At 35.4% G+C, this 19,258-nt stretch overlaps 1 protein-coding gene across 2 annotated transcripts in view; it reads left to right on the forward strand.

The window, feature by feature from the left end:
• Positions 1–19,258, forward strand: part of kcnt1b (potassium sodium-activated channel subfamily T member 1b) — a 79,082-nt gene that overhangs the window by 17,291 nt on the left and 42,533 nt on the right. For both annotated transcript variants that reach the window (XM_014995099.2, XM_088008676.1), the window contains one exon: positions 15,937–15,975. In XM_014995099.2, the coding sequence (XP_014850585.2) occupies positions 15,937–15,975 (39 nt within the window). The remainder of the gene's footprint in view (positions 1–15,936; positions 15,976–19,258) is intronic.

The raw sequence follows: 19,258 nt of genomic DNA on the forward strand, positions 1-19,258 counted from the left end.
TTAAAATTCTGGTCACTTTTAAGCCTGACATTCTTTGGTTGGACTCATGCAGGCTTCTGTAAGTTGCATCTAATTCAAAACAGGAAATAGGGTTTGGGAGTCATCACATTGTGCAATTTGAGAAAAGTCCTTTTATTTCTTAAGTGTATCTAAAGTTCTGAATTAAAAAATACACACTAGCACAATTCTGTTCCCAAATATGATTTAAAGTAAACACAGTAAAAAGGAAATGTCAGATATCTTAGGGCTTATGTTGCCGTCACCAAATATGTTACTCAATATATTTCCTTTGAATTCACTTTCTATCAACATGAATTCAGACCAGCACTGTTTAAAAATTATAAGCACTATTGCTACAAAATTGATGCAAATCTCCTGCTTAAAACTGACAGCATGATGAATTAACTTGACGAGGAAATATTTGATTATTTGATTATTATAGTGCTCAGCTGATTCTTAAAGCTGCAGTAGATGATTTATCTATTTTTTATTTTTTTTATTGCGCTCCTCTGCTTCCTCCCTGTGGTCCTACTGCCATCTGCAGAAATACATAGCTTCCAGTCAGAAACAACCAGTCAGAGCCAGGATGAATTTCTTAGTTGAGTATATTTGTTTATAGATATTTGTGGCGTGCTAAGTACTGAGCAAATACTGTGAGAGATATCTGCTGTGTCTAATTATTAAGCATTAGTTGTTTCAGTTCAGTGTTGCTTGTCCTGTCCCTGCATGTTAATGTGTGTTAGACAGATAGGTTAATTAAAAGAAAAACAGAAATGGAAAGAGATGTCATTTTTAATTGCACTAAAATGCTGCCAAGTAAGAAGCATGATAGATAACTTCATAAGCAAGCAGTGAGAGGGAAGTGTTTCATAATGCTGCAATTAGAAGTAGATCCAGGCTGGGGAACACTGGGATAGAGATGGTTTTGGTGTCCAAGATTCTTTCATTCAATCAAATCATTATTTGATTGCATATTCATAGTTAGACAAACTTCAGGGGTTTTAGACCTTTCCTAGATAAAGAAATCTTCTGATGGGGTCTGTGTTATGGATTAAATTCCATAATATAATACAAAATAAGCTGTGCATCAGTTCTTAAAATATGCAATGCAAATAGGTATGAGTTAGGGACTTTCTATTATTTCATGATGAAATGATGAAATAGTACGAAATGGGAATTTGACTGATATATATATATATATATATATATATATATATATATATATATATATATATATATATATATATATATATATATATATATATATATAAAACTTATATTTAAATATAATGTTTAAACCTCAAACTTTAATGTGTTACAGCATAAGAAAAAAATGTGCAAAGTTATAAAAAAAAATGCATATCGCCACCTTCTGTAAAGTAATGACCTTAGATTTGGCAAAAGAAAAACATTTCACCTCTTTTTTGCCAAAAGATGATTTAAGAAAGAAAAAAGATCACATTTAAAAAAAAGATTCAAATAAATCTATAAGAAATGTACTCATATATGCATTAAAAAGGTAAAGCAGACTGTACAAATATGAAATGAGAAAGTGTGGAAATGACAGCAGAAATGTAAAAACTTATTCAGTTTAAGAGTTGTGGTGGTTATAGAGTCTAAAAGTCTAAAAGCTGCTGGGAAAAGACCTTCAATAACATTTCTTTGTGCACCTAAGATGCACAAAGAGAGTTCTGCTTCATGCAAGGAGCACAAAAGGGCATAACAAAGGTTCAACAAAAGGATCTAAAGCACTCGGAGACATTTTTCAAAAAGACAGATTTTTCTTTTAAATTTGAAGCAGCCACTGTCTGTAGCACACTCGTCTAACAAAAGTGAACATTCCCTCTGCCTGTCATTTCTTAAAGATTACTCAAGGTTGCAGCAAACAAATGGCTAGTTTAGCCTTTTTGCACAAATGAGCCACAGGCCACAAAGCAGCAAGGAAAAAAATAACTGCCTGTGTTGCTTGGAAGTGTGTATATGTGTAAGACTGCCAGTGTCATTGGCTAGACTTCTTCCTCCTCTCTGCGCAACACTGTGCTCAGGCAGACAGCTCGCCCACAGCAGCACCAGCTCACCGCCCTAATATGTTTTGACAGAGGAAGCATTACCACAGCTCTCATTGCCCTTATGCAGTAAAGTGGGAGCTGAGGCGTGCCCAGTGACTGGTGAACACTGATGGGATCACTAGCTAATCAATCATCTTCAACCATCTTAATGAGTGAAATAATTCTCCCCAGTTTGAGCCAAAAACTAGATATTTTCCCCCTTATTTATATTGTATAACTATTTATCTGAAGCAGCTATAGTGGATTTAAATCAGTCATTCTCAGTATTTTGTACTTCATAGTATACTTCATAATGTCAGATCTTTGGCAGCTATGAGACATCATAGCTCTCACAAACTTCTGCGTCTCCATTTTTTTGTGCCATCGTGTCAGACGATAGTTATGATCTTGCAGAATTCATGAAGCTACTCCAAGATTTTCGAAGAGGATTTTTTTCCCCTCAGCTGTGGCCAGTTTTCAGCTAATATGCCTTGCTGCTTTATGTCAATATCTGTCAAATCCCTGCATTTAATATCTGCATCAGGATTTACCTTGGGGCTGACATAATGTGTATTAATATGAAGTATGAGCATGAGACGGCATATTTGATTTATCATGCTGCATTAACCTTTCCCTGTATTGACGTTCAATCTGTTATTTTTTTTTCTCGTTCTGCTTCATTAGTGTTCATTTTGTAAATTATGGTGTAAATCCTTGCTACGCCTGGAAAGGAAGAAGAGATTTGAGGAGCTGATCCAAACATTGTGCACCAGTGTAACCTCACAGAAAATAAAACCTAGAGCTATACTGCCATCTGTCATTAGCTGTACAACACATGAAGCAAACAGTGACTTTAATTTTTCTCTCTCTCTCGCTCTGTTATGAGATCAGCGACACAGCGTCTGTAGTTCTTCCCTTAGCCACACAGGGTCCCTGTGCTCAAGTCTGTTCTCACTTCTGTTTCTTAACTTTCTTAGATCAAACATGTTCATTATTTAATACTGCTGTTCTCTCTTTATTTTAAATTGTTAGCTTAGCCCTTAAAGGTTTGATGCTATAAATCCTAGAGAGAATATCTATTCTTTAAAAATTCAACTTTTTATTCAATTCATTTGACTTAAACCCAACCTTTAATTTCAGAGAATCTTTTTTTTCAATCTTTTTTTAATAAAACACCAGAATTGGCACATCTGTTGTCAATACTTTGTACAAACCTGTTTTCCAACAGGGCAGCACAGTCATTTACTTTAACTTCTTACAATCCAGTGCAGGATGAGAAGGAAACTCATTGGTTAATCTCATACTTTCTCTTCTCCTCAGCTCAGGCCAAACAGATTATAGGATTTGGGACGTGTAAAATCCATTGAGTTGGTCATGGAAGAAGTTTTGTTTTGGATTTGTTTAACCATTTCTGGAGTGATTTTTCCCATATGTTTTGGATAATTATTTTGCTGAGTGAAACCATGATGACCCATTTTCAGTGTACTGGGAGAGTCCACATAATTTTAATCCAAAATATCCTGATACTTGAATAATTTAATGAAGCCATTCACCCTAAAAACATTTCTAGATCCTTTGGAGATTAAACAGACAAAATGGTCGTCAGGTCAACAGTATTTGGGTCACTCTTACTTTAACTAAAAATAAAATAAAAGACACATGCTTTGTGTTGTAAATGTTTTTCCATTTTCCATCAGATCATACAGTAAAGTTATTATTATATCAATAAAACAACTACGGGTTTTTAACAGAACTGAAGCTTGACGACGCATCAAAATGTTTGGTCTTTATTGGAAAGTTTGAAGCTAGAAGTTCCCAGATGCTCTGGACAACATAATAAATTACATTTCTAAATTACAAAAAAGGATTGTTAGAGATCACAATCATTTTCATAACATTGGTTTTCTTAAAAACAATGAGATTTTCCAACGTAAAATGAAGCCATATTTAGCTTTTTAGCACTGTGTGTTGGATTATATTCTGGACAGTTTGAATTTCACTGTAATCAGAATTTGCTCAAAAATACTGTTTGTGCATTAAGAGGATTTAATGCAGTTCAAACAACATAGAAACAAACAAACCAGTGAGATATATATATATATATATATATATATATATATATATATATCCCATGATATATATATATATATATATATATATATATATATATATATATATATATATATATATATATATATATATATATATATATGTATATATATATATATATATATATATATATATATATATATATATATATATATATGTAACTGGGGAAAAATAAGAAGGCAAAATATACTTTCAAGGTTGTAAAACAAATACCAGTGGTGGTAGTTGGGTTATCAACTCATTACAGTACAAATCCATTAAAAGCCAGCAGGGTGACTAGTTCAAGCACATTTATCTCTTGCAAAAAAATGCTGAAAACAGAAGTGCAGTGGAGAATATTTGAAGGAATCCCTGCATAAACTGAACAAGAGGAAAAACAAAATAGTGGCAACATATCCACCTCTGAAATGAGAACAATGACCCAGGAATGATACCAAACCCAATTTAGCCTTGTTGAAGTTGAAGATCAGAAAACCAGTGGGAAATGTTAAATGTTGTTCTGCATGATAAGTTGACTTTCACTATTAGATCCCGGGGTAGCTCTCTATATGCAGTATAATAAATCTGGATTAATATTGTCATAAAACTGGAGTTTTAAGAGAAAATCTACTAAGCTAAAGTTATTTCAGTCCAGGTAACATAATGATGTAAACCAAAAAATCTTTTTCAAAGATAATAAACGCCTCACAGTTAGAAGAGATCTCTCATTTGTTTGCATCAGTGGATGAGTCTTCCAGACTCCCACATCCAATTGGGGATTAAATAATCACAGTCCCATCTCCTGCATCCCAACATAACCAGATGGGTAATGTGTTTCCTGGAGGCAAAACTCAAAATATCATCTCCACTGAACATACTGTGCGCCATGTGCTTCCTAAATGCATTAGTTATGGAAGTTGTAATGCAACATTATTAGGAGCAAACATTAAGAGGAAGAAAACATCATCTAGCAAACTCTAGGTCATTAGTATGACAGATGAATCGAGAATAGAAATGGGCAATATAAAACATTTTATGTGTTGAAAGATTTAGGGAACTATCAGTTGTCTTTTTTGTTTTTTTTTTTAGATTCATCAAACCTTATTTTTAGTGGACTATAGTGGTTAGCGAATAGGGTCAGTTGTATTATACCACGCAAGAGAATTGTTTGCATTTCCTCAAATCCAGGCTTGAATGTTTTATTTATTTTCTGTTTATTCAACTGTTCAAACACAAATCATGTCAACTGAGGAGCAAATCAACTTAACCAGAGTCTCTACTGTATTTTTTATTTTTCTGATTGATAAGAGCAGCGCACTGTTGACCTCAAAAACAACAGAGCCCTTAATTTAACTCGGCTCTTTGCTCTTATTACAGCTGCAGTGAGGAAAATTAGATCAGTTACTCTTTAGTAAGCCAGTTGTTTGTCTCTCACGTGTACCAATAGGCATCACCAGACAAAGACTCAAAGAATATTTTCTGTGCACCTGTATGTTTTATAATCAAACTTCAACAAAACGTAGTGGTTTAACAATAAAATGGCACTTTAAAAGATTCAGAGAAAGATTGATTTGATAGAATATAAGGGAATAAAAAATGGATGCATAATGAAACCAATTTAGATATGCATCATAAAAGTTCAAATCATTTCAGAACTTTCAGTAAACTTGGTTTACTAAACTTGCTTTTCCGAACTTGAAAATCAAAACTTTCTTCTTCAATTTTAATGATGTTTTACAAAAATATCCTGTTGTGATGAAGAAGCAGGTATCAGAAACATTCCTATGGGATTTTAAACCATTTTGCTTCATTGGAATCGAGCAGCTTCTGCGTATTTGTTGCAGGTTGTTTGCTGCACATCCCACAGATACTCTGGTTGCTATTGATCTGACTCTGGAGTAAAGCATACTCATTGTTATGGGATCAAATTAAATGATTTGAACTTTGAGACATGGTTCATTATTCTGCTATCAATAACAATCAGCAGATGTTCAAGGAGGGGAAAGATCTAGCCAGGTAGACTCTGGCATCAGAATATGTATTTGGTTGATTTGATTTTAAAAGTTGCCCTTTTACTGTTTATTTAAAAGCATTATTGCATAATATGTTAAAGTTTAAATTAAATGTGATTAGATTAAAATTATATAGGAGTGGTATATGCTGCATTTGCTTTCCTTGCTCTTTCAGAAATAGAGACCAAACACTGAAAGGTTTGCTGTTGTATTAATAATCTACAGGCATTGCAGTTGTATGATGATGGTGTTTGCACACCGGCTGATCTGTGTTCCTATGCAAACCAGTAGGACCATGCCGTGGAGTGTTTACCTGGGCCACCTGCTCGTTTGTATATGCGGGTTCTCGTTCCTCCTGACTGAACTGTGGATTTGATTCATACGGAAGGCTGCTTTGGTTTATTATTTCGCATCTTCCAAAAGAACAACTGAATATGATGCCGTTTTCAGGACATTAAGAAAATGAATAGCTTCTTGATCGTATGAGGAGAAAAACATGATCATTAACTTTGCAATTGGTTATGTAACCCGTTGAAAAGCCCGTCGGGTTGGTTGAGCGCTTGACGTTGGATCGTGACGACGAGTGAATGTGAGCTGCACAGGGCGCTCTTATCTCCACCAGGAATGGAGGAAAACTCCACAACACAACCAGGAGTCCTGCTAATTTCCCCCTTCAGTGCATCGGAGGACTCTGTGATGCGGCAGGGAGGGAGACGTCTCCCCTCCGTCCCCGTGCGCCATCAGTGAGACCGGGATGCAGTTTTTCCTCGGCAGGGTCGGCGCCTGAACCGAGCCTGTTCTGACACCAGGAGGAGGAATCGCACTGCTGGAAGTATCGCTTGGCAAGCATGGCAGGCGCTAAACTGACACCCTCGCCATCGGAGATCGACCCAGACGTCAAGACCGACGTGCAGACACCCCCCGAGCCCACCTGGGTCAATCCCTCCAACCCTCTCCGGAGCCCGGGCTCTTTCGGGAGCGATGTCGGCCAAAGGTAGCAGCCGCATATCCAAACCGCAGCGGCGTGTTTCTGAATGCAGCATCCACGAAATAACTCGATGCTGAGTGCGCATAGCGCCTCAAGTCTTACAACTTATTTCGTAATTATGCATGACTGAAAGTTACGCTGCATTACTACTGACGCTTTCCATGCGTAAATCTGTATTTCCCATAGGAATCTATTAGAATGTGTCGAAGCGTAACGCTCCGTTTCTAATTGACATACCTCGTAGATTATTAAATCATGGGCAACTTTTACGTCAGCCGTAAAGCCCACATCCTTATTTTTGCAAAGACTTGCCAGTCATTTTCTTCACAGCATCACTGTGATTTAATGGCTGCAGTATAGCGCTTACATAATTCAGTAGATGCTGCATTCCTATCACAATTTTATGAATTGAGATTCTCTTTTGGGTCAAATATATACCAGATCACTGCTTAATTAAAGTTAAACAGTTTTTTGGACACATTCTAATGAACTACATTCAGAATGGGTGATGAAATAAAAATGCAAATCACAAGAGACCGTCTAAGTCTTTATGTTTAACATGCTCCACTAGCATGTTTTATTTCAGCATGTGCAAAATCCAGAGAATCAGTCTGCACTCCTCTTCGATTTGGTAAACAAATTGGATGTGGTACATGTGGGCTGGCTCACTGTGTAACAACCATGGACTTTTTATCCTTTGTCACACAGAGCAACAGAGATTCATGCTTTACATTGTCTCTGTTATCGTCAGGCTGCTTAAGCTGAAAAAAAAGAAGTATTTTGTAATGTTGGCAATGTTGCATAAAGCTGCTCTGCACAGCCAAAAATGCTGGTGATGCATCCATATGCACACATGCATATCTTGTTTTATGGAGTACCTAAAAGCAATAGTTTGTGAGAATTGTGATGTTATTATTTCTTTGAATAATTCTCTAACTGCTTACTCATCCATTTTTCACCCAAAAGTTGATTTGTCCTTGATGTTTGTAGTGAGCAGAAATATTTTCTAGTCAGCTAAAGTCAGAGCTCTCTTGGAAATTGAATGAAAATGCCATTTCCATGTTACCCCCTGGGGCAAATGTCACTTGTTTAAACCTTTTATTGTTGATGGCAGGGCTAGACGGATGTCACAGTTTGTTAGGAGAATTGGCACAACTGTCTAACGTTCTGAAGATCCAGGTGAACATAAAATGAACACTGTGAGTCAGGGTTTGACACTTAAGCTGACAAATTTCCAGGTTTCTCTTTCTACTATTTAAGAGGGAAACAGAGGGATAAAGGACAGTAATGTCTATTTAATCAAAAGTGATCAACAGCGTAAAATCCAGTATCCCTTGTTGTGATAACGGTGTTAATAGAAGTGCTGGTGATGAATTTGGAAAGGAAAGCAGAGAGATATATAACAGATGAAATTGCTAGAGGATGAATAATATAAGCAGTTACACAAACCCCAAAAATGATTTCCAAGGATTACTTGAGTGAAAATGAAATTTGCCGTTGCTGCTGTGATGGAGATGATTGTAGTGATAAGTGATTATCTGTTTTTGATCAAAATCTATTTTCTTAAAACCAGCGATTCCACCAGCAATCAAGCAGAACATATTGACTCTTAGTAAACCCAGAAACTGAGTAATATTGCCCATACATAAATCTGTTTGTATTCTAATCTAATACACAGTATCTTTGAATGGCTGTAAAACCTAATGTATCATCTGGCTGGTTGCCCAGGAAACCAGATTTCAACCATTGTTGTGGTAACGTTTCTATTGTTCGCGAGAAGACTATAGGATATAGATTAGAGAGGAATTATGTTTTTCTCTATTATTGTTTTGTTTTATTTAGTTGGAATATTTTAATAAGAGTTTTTATTTATACTTCTTGCTTCCTGGTTGGATTTTGTCTGGAATTTCAGAGCTTTCTAGGTTGAGAAATGTGATCAGTGTGGGGTTTGAGTTCAGATGGCTGGAGAAACGCTGGAAGTGCAATCCGTAATGAAATCAGTCATATTATAAGCAGTAGAAAACTTTTATCTGCATGATTTACAACATTTTGGAACCCTGTTGTACTAATAACAGAATACTTTTAAGTTTTTGAAGAACACATGGAAAAAGTTCAGCTAAGCAACAACAGACTAATCTTTTTAAAAGCCATGCATAGTAAGACATGTCAGGTACATTTTTTTATCTTTTACCTCTGGATATTATTGAGTCTTGTTTGTTTTGATGGTTACAGACTGCAGTATATCCATATCCCAAACTAACACATTAACATGCAGCCAACAGCTCATAAATAATAAGTTCATATTATCTATACCCAAAAATCAAATCTACTCTTTTACAACTCATTCCTAGTTGCACCTGTGTGGTTTGTCTTTCATAACTTCTCTGCCACATATCAGACAATTTGGTTTGTGTTCTCTATAAACTGTATGAGTGTCAATCTTTTGTGCCTCCAAACACTCAAGTTTGGGTATTTGTTAATAAACTCATGTCCCCATCTCCATGCAGGTTGGTAGAAGCAACCGTGTAGCCAGAATACTTTATATTTGTGAGCTGTGCAATGCTTGTGTTACACATAAAGTGAATGGAAGCAGCTGAAAGTCTCGCTTTGGAACACAAAAGCAGTCCTTTACACTTTCACCTTCCATGTTGCCATTCAAACTCAATAAGACAGTCAATGCCTGAAACCTAGAAACTAACTTCAAAGTAATACAAAACATGGTTGATGGGAGAAATTTATATATTTACCGACATACAATCTGAGTTCAGCTACAGTCTGATGCTTTTTGTTAAATTTTATTAGCCATTGAGAAAAACTGACTTAGAGGACATGTAATTATTAAAATGTTATTTAGTGACAGACAATCATCAGTTTTCCTGATATTGTGCAGCCTTAACATGGACATCAGTATTGCGGTTCACAGTTCAACAATGTTATACATTTGACCTGCATGGAGCTGATGCAGATGAGCACTTGGTAATTTATTTATAATGACATTTTTATGTGGGTGCTATATCTGAGTTGCTAACATGCTCTATGCACCTGCTGCTGTTTTTTCATCTTGGTATTTGCCTTTTGGTACTAATTGTTTTAGGTTTCATTGGTTTAAAGTTAAAATTGTTCGATAATTTTTGATGTATTAAACATTTTTAAACCTCAATTTACAACAAAACTCTACTTTAGTAAGTAAAGCTTAAAGACAACATTTTTGAAGACACTCATTAACTAATTTAAATTCTTTTGGATACTTAAACTGACTTTAATCTTTTTCTGGTCGCATGATCCCTCCAGTCTTTTTTAAACCTTTTTATTGTCCCATTCTATTGAGCTTTTTGAGGTACTTTATATTGAGGATGTTTTATAGATGTGCTTAAGAGTGAAAAATTAAGTAGACTTTATTCTAAAATTGCAAGGACAAGTCGCCTCAGGTAATGCATCTTCATCTGTCTGCAAAACTGGAAGAAAAAGGGTTTTCATATAAGCCACAAACAGATGTCAGGTATGGGATAAGAAGAATAAAATACTCCGGCTTGTAGAGAGGTGAAACAAATGAGACGGCTGAATTGTATTTTTTTTTTTTTTTTTTTAGTTTTATCATCGCTCTATCACCATTCTCTCATTTGTTCACAATTTAAAAAGAATCAAAAATTTTAATTTAACAGCTTTTCAAATAATTACTTGTTCATGTCCTTTCTAAATTCACTGCTTGCTTGTTTCATAAAATAGTGTTCAGTGTTGCTCATTTTTCAAAGCGAGGACAAGTCGGGTCTTTCTCATTTATCTTCATGTTTATTTATGACTCTCAGCTTTCACGCCGTAATTAGCTTAATTTGATTTGAACACCTCAAACTTAATGGAGGGATTTAATTGCAGTAAGCTGCATGCCATCTGTCATAATTGTTTTTTAAACATTCAGGATAAAGTCTCTCAGGTCAGAGCTTTAAAAACAAAACATGTTTTCAGGCATGTATGTATCCATTTTTCCGTAATTATTTTTAGCAATATATGGAAACTATTATCCATGTCTCTTGACACTCGTGTCACAGGCTTTATGTAAACAAAGTAATTTTAGGTTGAATAATTTATTATTAATGGACCAGTGTTGGATTCTCATGAAATGATAGCATTAAGTAAAAGTAAATGTAAAATAAAAATGTTAAAATGTATCTATTGCTAATATTTAAAACGAAAAAGAAACAATATTTAAAGAAAATTGAAACTTACTTATGACAATGTTAATAACATTTGTTATTTTGACTTTCATACATTCAACAAACCAAATAAACTGTGGCTAAACTTACTAGTTGCATTGAAGTAAGTGTGTTTATTGAACTAAATGTTGCACCGTTTTCAGTTCTCCTTTGTTGTAGAGAAACATTAGGTGTCAAAGCGACGGTGTCAGCTGATTAATCAACTGGGCCTTCATCAGCTGCTGAAGAAAGACTGCAGTTGGCTGCTGAACAAACAGGCCAACTGTTTCCAGCCAACTGTCGTTTTAAAATAGTGTTACCTTAAAAAGACGGAGGGGTGGATCTCTTTTAGTTTCCAAACAAGGACTTCCTTTTAAGCTTGGGAATGGTGTAGTAGCTTTTTTTCAGAGCACTATATTCTTTGACTTGGGGCTCCAACTCCCGTCATAAAAACTCACCATCCTGCCCCTTTTTCATACATTCCTGTTGAAAACACATGAATCCAAAGGATGCATCATTATCAAGGGAAGTTACTGCTGAGGAAGTGATGCAGCCATATGGTTCAGGTGTGTTTGAGCAGGGATGCATTCAAACGTTGCAGGACAATTGACCCTCAAGCACTGGAGATGGAGACCTTAGGTCTCTACAGCTACAGAAAAAAAAACTCTGGTATCTCATTAAAAGGACTTGGAGAAACCTCATGTTTCAAAATTGTATACTTTCAAAATCTTTTACACTCAATAATCAAACACAAAAGCATGCAATGAAAGAGAGCATCACTTTTAAAAAGCATTTACAATCAAATATACTAATTTCCCACCCCATTAAAACCCCAGTGTTTTATGAAGATTTCAGATATTCTCCAGCTGATTTGAGGTAGATGTTGCAGCATATTGAATAACCTTGCCTGCTCTTCACTTCAGACCCTCTGGGGTGACCTGGTAGTTTCTAGGAGTGAAGTGAATAACAGGACCTGCTAGTAATTTATTCTGATAGATGAGGGCGACTAGCCCACCCTGTATAAAAACAGTGGTGATTAAGAGCTTATTGAATGGACTATAAATCTCAGTGTCATGATGGACTGAGTCCAACATATGCAGACACTCAGAGGAAGCATGCATGCATTCAAAGTCCCCATAGTAGATGCATGAATCAGTGAGTAAAGAGAAACAAAATTTAAATCAGTTATTTACTGAAAAGTTTACAGGAGCATCAAATGTTGCAGCCACTTCATAGAGTAAAAATATATATTGTAATGAAGCTTATCACAGGCTGAAACGACATAATCACTTCTCTGTGGCTGAACTTACTTGATATTTTAAAAATAAATAATTTAAAATGCCTCTGCAAGGGCAGTCTGGGAAATGTAGTTTTCAGAAAGCTTTCAATAAAGTGAGAACAACAAATCGATTCTTGCTTGCAACTGATGTGGAGATACATGTGTGAGGTCCTCCCACTTCCAGTGCTTCAGCCCTTAAGGCGGTTCTCAGTAAAAGCAGTTCAAGGCACGCTATGAAAATGCTGGTCCTCAGGAGCGCAGCTCATAGGTGCCATCTAAAATGTCGTAGGAGGTAAGGATCATTTCACCTCTTCCATATATATATTTTACTATAATTATTGTAATTATAGTAAGAATAAAAAAAAATTTGCTACAGCATGTAACACTTTCTTTACATGTGCTGGTTTCTTCAGTATATTTCAATTTTAAGCTCTTTTTGTATTTGATCATAGTTGCTGCACGCTAACAGATGCTAGCAGAGCTTAAAGGTACAGCTGTTGTCTTTACAGCTGAACTATCTAAGCTCTTAATAGCTTTATTGCACATCAAAGTGCTGACAAATGGCCACAAATGGTCAGTTGAAGCAGAAACAAGGAGCTAATGCTCTTGTTGCTATGTAATATCCCAGATATAGGCAAGCAATCACTTTCTGATTGTTTATTTTTGTCTCATTGGTTGCCAAACGATTAAATCCAGATAGAAGAAGAGCCAGAAACATGAGAGAGTAAATATTCCAACACTGCATACTTAAGTAAACCTGCAGGATCTTTTCACATCCTTTCAAAGTAGGAATTTGTTTTAAGTCAGTTTAACAGTAAGAATATATTTTTAAAATATATATTTTTTACATTATTTACTAGGTTATATAGATATTTTATTTTGTTTTGTTGTGATAAAACTAGTTATTTTTAGAGTTATTATTATAATCCGTAAGGATTTTTTTCTTTTCCTCCATACTTTATGTTGACATCACTTATACAGTTGTAAAACCTTTTCACATATATTATAATAAATGATTGATTTTCTTCTTAGGCTTCTTACATTGTGAAAGCATTATTGATATGAATCTTTAGAAAGTGCTTCCACTGAAAGCTTTTCCACTTCTGTGGAATCTGTCCACACAGCATGAATCAGTTATTCTCTGTGGTGACGAAATGATTGACAGTCTCCATTTAAAGATGCTTCTTTCAGACCTGGATAACTAAATCCACTGCCAAATATTGATCTTTTATATATCACATCCTTTCAAGGCTTAATACTCTTGACCATGATTTACAACGCTGCAGGGAATAAAAATCTGGTTGCATTAAATATCTACGGCTTTAACAATTCATAAGTGGAGAATGTTGCCTCATTTTATCAGCAGATTTATTTGCTGGGTTTATTTTTTATTTTATTTTATTGCAAAAATTGATGTGTGCAGAGTACAGATTAAATAAACTTTATATCTTTTTCTGTTAGCTCTGTCGACTAATTAGTTCTTTACATAAATATGTGTATGCCTTCCACTTTTGCTGCACATTTTCTTACTGATCTCCTGTGGTTTGCATTTTCTATCAGCTGTCATTTCTCTTTCTAACGTGTAAAAATTTCAAGCCTTTTCAATCAAATGTGTGTAATTATTACTGGTTTTTGGAAGCTGATCTCAGTAAAACTTTGCTGAGGATGGATCTGTAGCAGAAATGTAATGAACTGGGCAAACTGAATGTTCAGCTGACTGAATTTAACTAGAATACTCTTTTTTACTCATTCTATAATTTTATAATACACGGAGGCATCTCAATAAATAAGAATTTCATCAAAAAAGTTTATTTATTCCATTAAAAAAGGAAATGTTACATATATTTATAACACAAACAGGGACATGTTTCAATTCTTAATTTATGTAAATTCTGCTTATATCCAGCTTTACGCCTCTCTGAAAATTTGCTTCTTATATGTGACCAATATAAAAAAAACAGAACTATTTGACTAATGAAAAGTATGTACATGACATATACAGTTTATGCATTCAGTATTTAGTTGAGGCTCATTTTGCTTAAATTACTGCATCAACGTTGCGTGACACCATAATCATTAAATCAGATATTGATACCTTTGGCAGTGCAGCAGCCAAGTCCTGTTGAAAATTTTAATCAGGTTTCTTACAAAGCTTGTTAGCAGGACTGTCATGATAACAAATTTTGCTGGATGATAAATGTCGTAATAATTTGTTATCGCAGCAAACAATAATATTGTTTCAAGTACGTAATATATCAATAAAGGCATAATAGTAATGCAGGTTAACACTGGAACAGGAAGATATCTTGAAAATATAAATTAAAACCCAACAAACAAAAATAATAAAACAGAAATGGGAAACTTTCAACCAAAACCATAAATAATTGTGTCAACAAATTTACCCTTCAAAAACTCTTAAAGACCTGAATGGAAATTTTTTAGCTCATTTTAATTTTCCATGTGATTAATTGATTACTTGTGTATTGTGACAGGCTTACAGAAGGAAACATGAAGTGCAGTAAAATGCGCTGACTGTTCCTTGTTATGAAACGGGTTGCAGTCGCCACTGACTGTAGAAATGTCACATTTGATCTTGAACTATTTGGATTTTATTATTCTTCAGTCGCTTTTCAAAAACTAACATTCAACTGAAAACCTGACTTTTGACCATCTTTCCTAAACATTTTATAACAATAACTCTAGGTTTAGTTACATGCTTTTTCACGCACATTTTTTCCTTCCACTTGACTTTCCAGTAATATTGGGATTATTGTGTACGATAATCTGAAAAACCAGATTTTTAGGGATGATTTATTGTAGCTTTATTTATTGTAGCTTACCCTCCTTGTGCAGGATGTCAGTAACTGTCTTCTGGAGAAATATAAGCTACAACATCACCAAAACATAACAAGTCTGCATTGAGAATATATATATTTATTATTCCAACTTGTGTTCTTGTTTCTGAGAAACTACGTTTTGCTTTTCAGTAGCTGTAAATTATTGAAAGCCCAAAATAAACAGATATTTAGTTTATCATTTCAAGCTGAATTTTTTAAATGAATAAACTTTTTTATGATATTCTGACATATTGAGATTCCCCTCTGGCACCAGTTGTTGCTTTGTTGTTTGTTGCTGCATAAACTGCTTCAGTTTGTGAAGGTTATGAATTTGTTTTGTTTTCCTCACACCTGTAAGTACATGCAAATAAATTGACGTGGGATCCCGAGTGGTCTTCTCTTCTCTCCTGTCTTTTCACACTTTCCTTCCCTCGCCTGCTGTCTCAGACTCAACCTAACATGTGCCTGTCTGTGTTCATGTGTGCTGCGTCCAGGTACCAAGAGGAGTACAGTATGGACTCAACCAATGCTCAGTAAGTGTATGGCAGCATCATGCTTGCATGGCATGGATTGTGTCTGCAGTGAGAACTGGACTGCAGTTTACGTTGGGTTTAGAAATTATTCATAAATGTGACAGATTTTGCACTAAAGATGGAAATTTCTCATACCTTGCTACCTTTTCACCAGTCATATTGGTAATGTTTTGGAGCACATAGAAGAATTTTTATGTTACTATTTTACAGTACAAGGTGAAAAGGTAGCTTGAGTGTCTATCTGCGTACTCTTCGTGTAATGATTGAATGTGCACGCCAGTCTCTTCACACCTGGACTTGAAATCTCATCCTTGTGAGCCAAGATATAAATAAAACCTTCAGCTAGTTTTGCAGGCTTGTAGATTTTTATTGCAATCACTTTTGGGAATTTGACAACCTCTAATGAAGCTATCAAAAAAAAAAAGAAACTTCCACTGTATTATTATATAAAATGAAGGGGTTAACATTGTGTTTCAGTTTTTTTATATGTTCCCACCTCTAACTAAAACATTCTGCTCAGCTGTTTTATGAAGGTATTTAAATATGAAAGTAAGTGACCAGATTTTACAGTACCCATCCCCTTGGATGTTTGAACCTTTTTATTACTTTAACAGATCAATCATGACGAACAGAGTTTGGCTTTTTAAGAGGACAGCATTGAACTGTCGACGCACTTTTTGTTTTCACTCAAACCCTTCAGGGTCCGCAAGACAAACCAAACTGGAGGAAATTCAGATTTTTACTTGTTACAGCCCAAAATCAATATTTGCCTAAGTTTTGCTGAAAAATGTGTTTTTTCTCTTTTTCCAAAAATGTTAAATTTTGACTTAGACAATTATGCCATCAGGCTAACAAAGTTTTTCACTGTCATTATGGGGTAGTAATTAGCTTTAGCTTTGATTTTAAGGTTAGTTTTTCATCAAAAAAGCTACATGTTATTGCTCATGATGGATTTGTAAAAGCTCTCAAAATGGTGAAACATCCAACAGGGTGACGCTTTTTGAAGGCACTGTCATACAGACTATAATTGAACCTTAATTGCTACTTTTATAGTGGATCCTGTTTGTAAGTTGCATCACTAATGTCATAACTGTGCAATAGTGGTTGCGCTTGTGCATGATATTAACCATGTTAAGGGATGAAGGGCATCTTCTCTGAGGAGTACACTGCATTACTGTTGGATTTGTGTGCAACTGCATGATTGGAAAAAACGTTTTAACTTTTGTCAAAACCAAGTAATGTTGGGATTTACTTAATTTGTGAATCAATAGTAAATATGGATAATGTGTAAACCCTTTAAATGTTTTCTAATCAGTTTGATATAAAATCCAGTTACAGATTATTAGAAGAATCAGTCAGAGCTTATCACCGGTAAAAACCAGAACTAAATGTATTATTCAGGTTCTTTCTGATTTTCTTCCATTAATGGTTTCTTGGTTAAAAAAGCATACTAACAAATAGTTACTAACAAAAAAGACTCAGGTTCTGCTCTAACCTGAATCTTGTGCACTAAAGCACAACAGCTTGTGCTTTAGTGCACAAGCTGTTGAACTAAAGCACCATCTGATCCTCACACCTGTTTCTATCAGCTCTGAAAGTAATTCACCTGTTGAAGTACTTCCACTGATTACCCAATGGAGGTTTGTGAATATCCCTTAAAATTATCCAAATAATATATGCCCTTCAGCTTTAATAGATTTTTAAAATGGGTCATTAAATGTTCATATTTTTACTTTAAGTACAAAGTCAAATTGAAATTTGCCTAATGTTTTTCTGAAATGACTCCAGCTCGTGCTTCGTCTTTCTCCTGATTAAATCTCACATCGCCTCAGACAAACTCACACCTCAGTCACACGAATAGAAAGGCTAAAAATAAAAGCATCATCCTCATCTCGGCTCACAGTCACGACAAGCGATGGTCTGCAGTTATCTCAGCCTTTTTAGTTTGATGGGATGAGACACCTGTCTGCAGCAGTGGAATGTGTCTCTACTGGATCTTTATGAAATGTTCTGCATTATTATACGAAATGAAACATCAGCACATTATGAGAAAAGTTTTGACGTCAGATCTTGGCAGCACGCCTCCTGCTGAGTTTAATGCCTCATTTTTTGCTTCTGGGAGTGTTATTACTCATCATTATTAGTGCTGAAAATTACATTGAGATGGGAGAGGATAAACTATACGACAGGTGCTTTAGCATTTGCTTCATTATGATCAGCCTCTTTTGTTTTAATTATTCTTAATTGAGATGTAGCCATGGAGAGCCTTTTACATTTGGCATGATATAAAAGTTTCATAGCTGGAATCGTTTAATTCAAGGCAACACATCTCAGCTTGCAGGTTCAAGGAACAATGATTAACTGCATTGTGAAACACATTCAGGTGCTGTAATTGTTTTCCTGATGCAGTAGTTTATCATTTGTTACACAACCTTGAAGTTTTCCCTGTAGTAGCAGAAAAGGTTTGAAGCTATATTATCTGATCAAAAGAGTTTTTTTCTTTTTTTAATAATCTAACCAGATGAACTTTTTACTTTTTTCTTTTAATTGCCAGAAGGATTGAAAAGCAGCGTTTAAAATGTTCCAACGTTACCCTTTGAGGTATCTGATTCTAAACTTTCCTTCACACTCGATTAAAACGACCATAAATTATGTTTGACCTCCAGGACCATTCAAATCTTGCAGGACTGTGGCTAATCGGTTGCCCTTTAGTGGAATAAACTTAACCTGGAACAAAATGTTATACTTGGTGAAGTATGAAAAAATCATGCAGAGAAAACGTGAAAATGGAAGTTATGCTGTGGCTGTGAAATTTCCTGATTGTCTTCCTAATCCCTCCGAATTGCTGAATGGGATTCCGGACTTCCTCTTTGACAGCGTTTGCATTAGAACTGCACCTTGAAAACACTCACAACTTACCCATGCTGCTGACAAGCAACTAATATATGCACGATTTGGAGGTGTGTGCACTTCTTCCCATCTGTCCATCATAGCCCTGTTCTATGGGAAGCCGAGTGCATATCAATCTCAGTTTGCAACAAGCCTGATTAAGGAGCTGAGCTGTTTGCAGTTGCTCTATGAGATCCTTTTGGTTGCAACTGGAGCAGCTGATGGATGCAGTGAGCATTGCAGCTGTGCCACAAATTGCGTTAAATTAACTTATTTGGAGTGCTGCCTGCCTGCCATGAGCATGATTAGGTTGTAGCTTTGGCATGACTTCAGCTTCAAATTCTCTTATGACCAAACCATGCAGGTGCAGCTGGACCTGTGCTGCTAGCATTCC

Source organism: Poecilia mexicana, unplaced genomic scaffold (assembly GCF_051168715.1).
Source record: "Poecilia mexicana isolate PSO_F unplaced genomic scaffold, ASM5116871v1 scaffold_9, whole genome shotgun sequence".
NCBI classification, from domain to species: domain Eukaryota; kingdom Metazoa; phylum Chordata; class Actinopteri; order Cyprinodontiformes; family Poeciliidae; genus Poecilia; species Poecilia mexicana.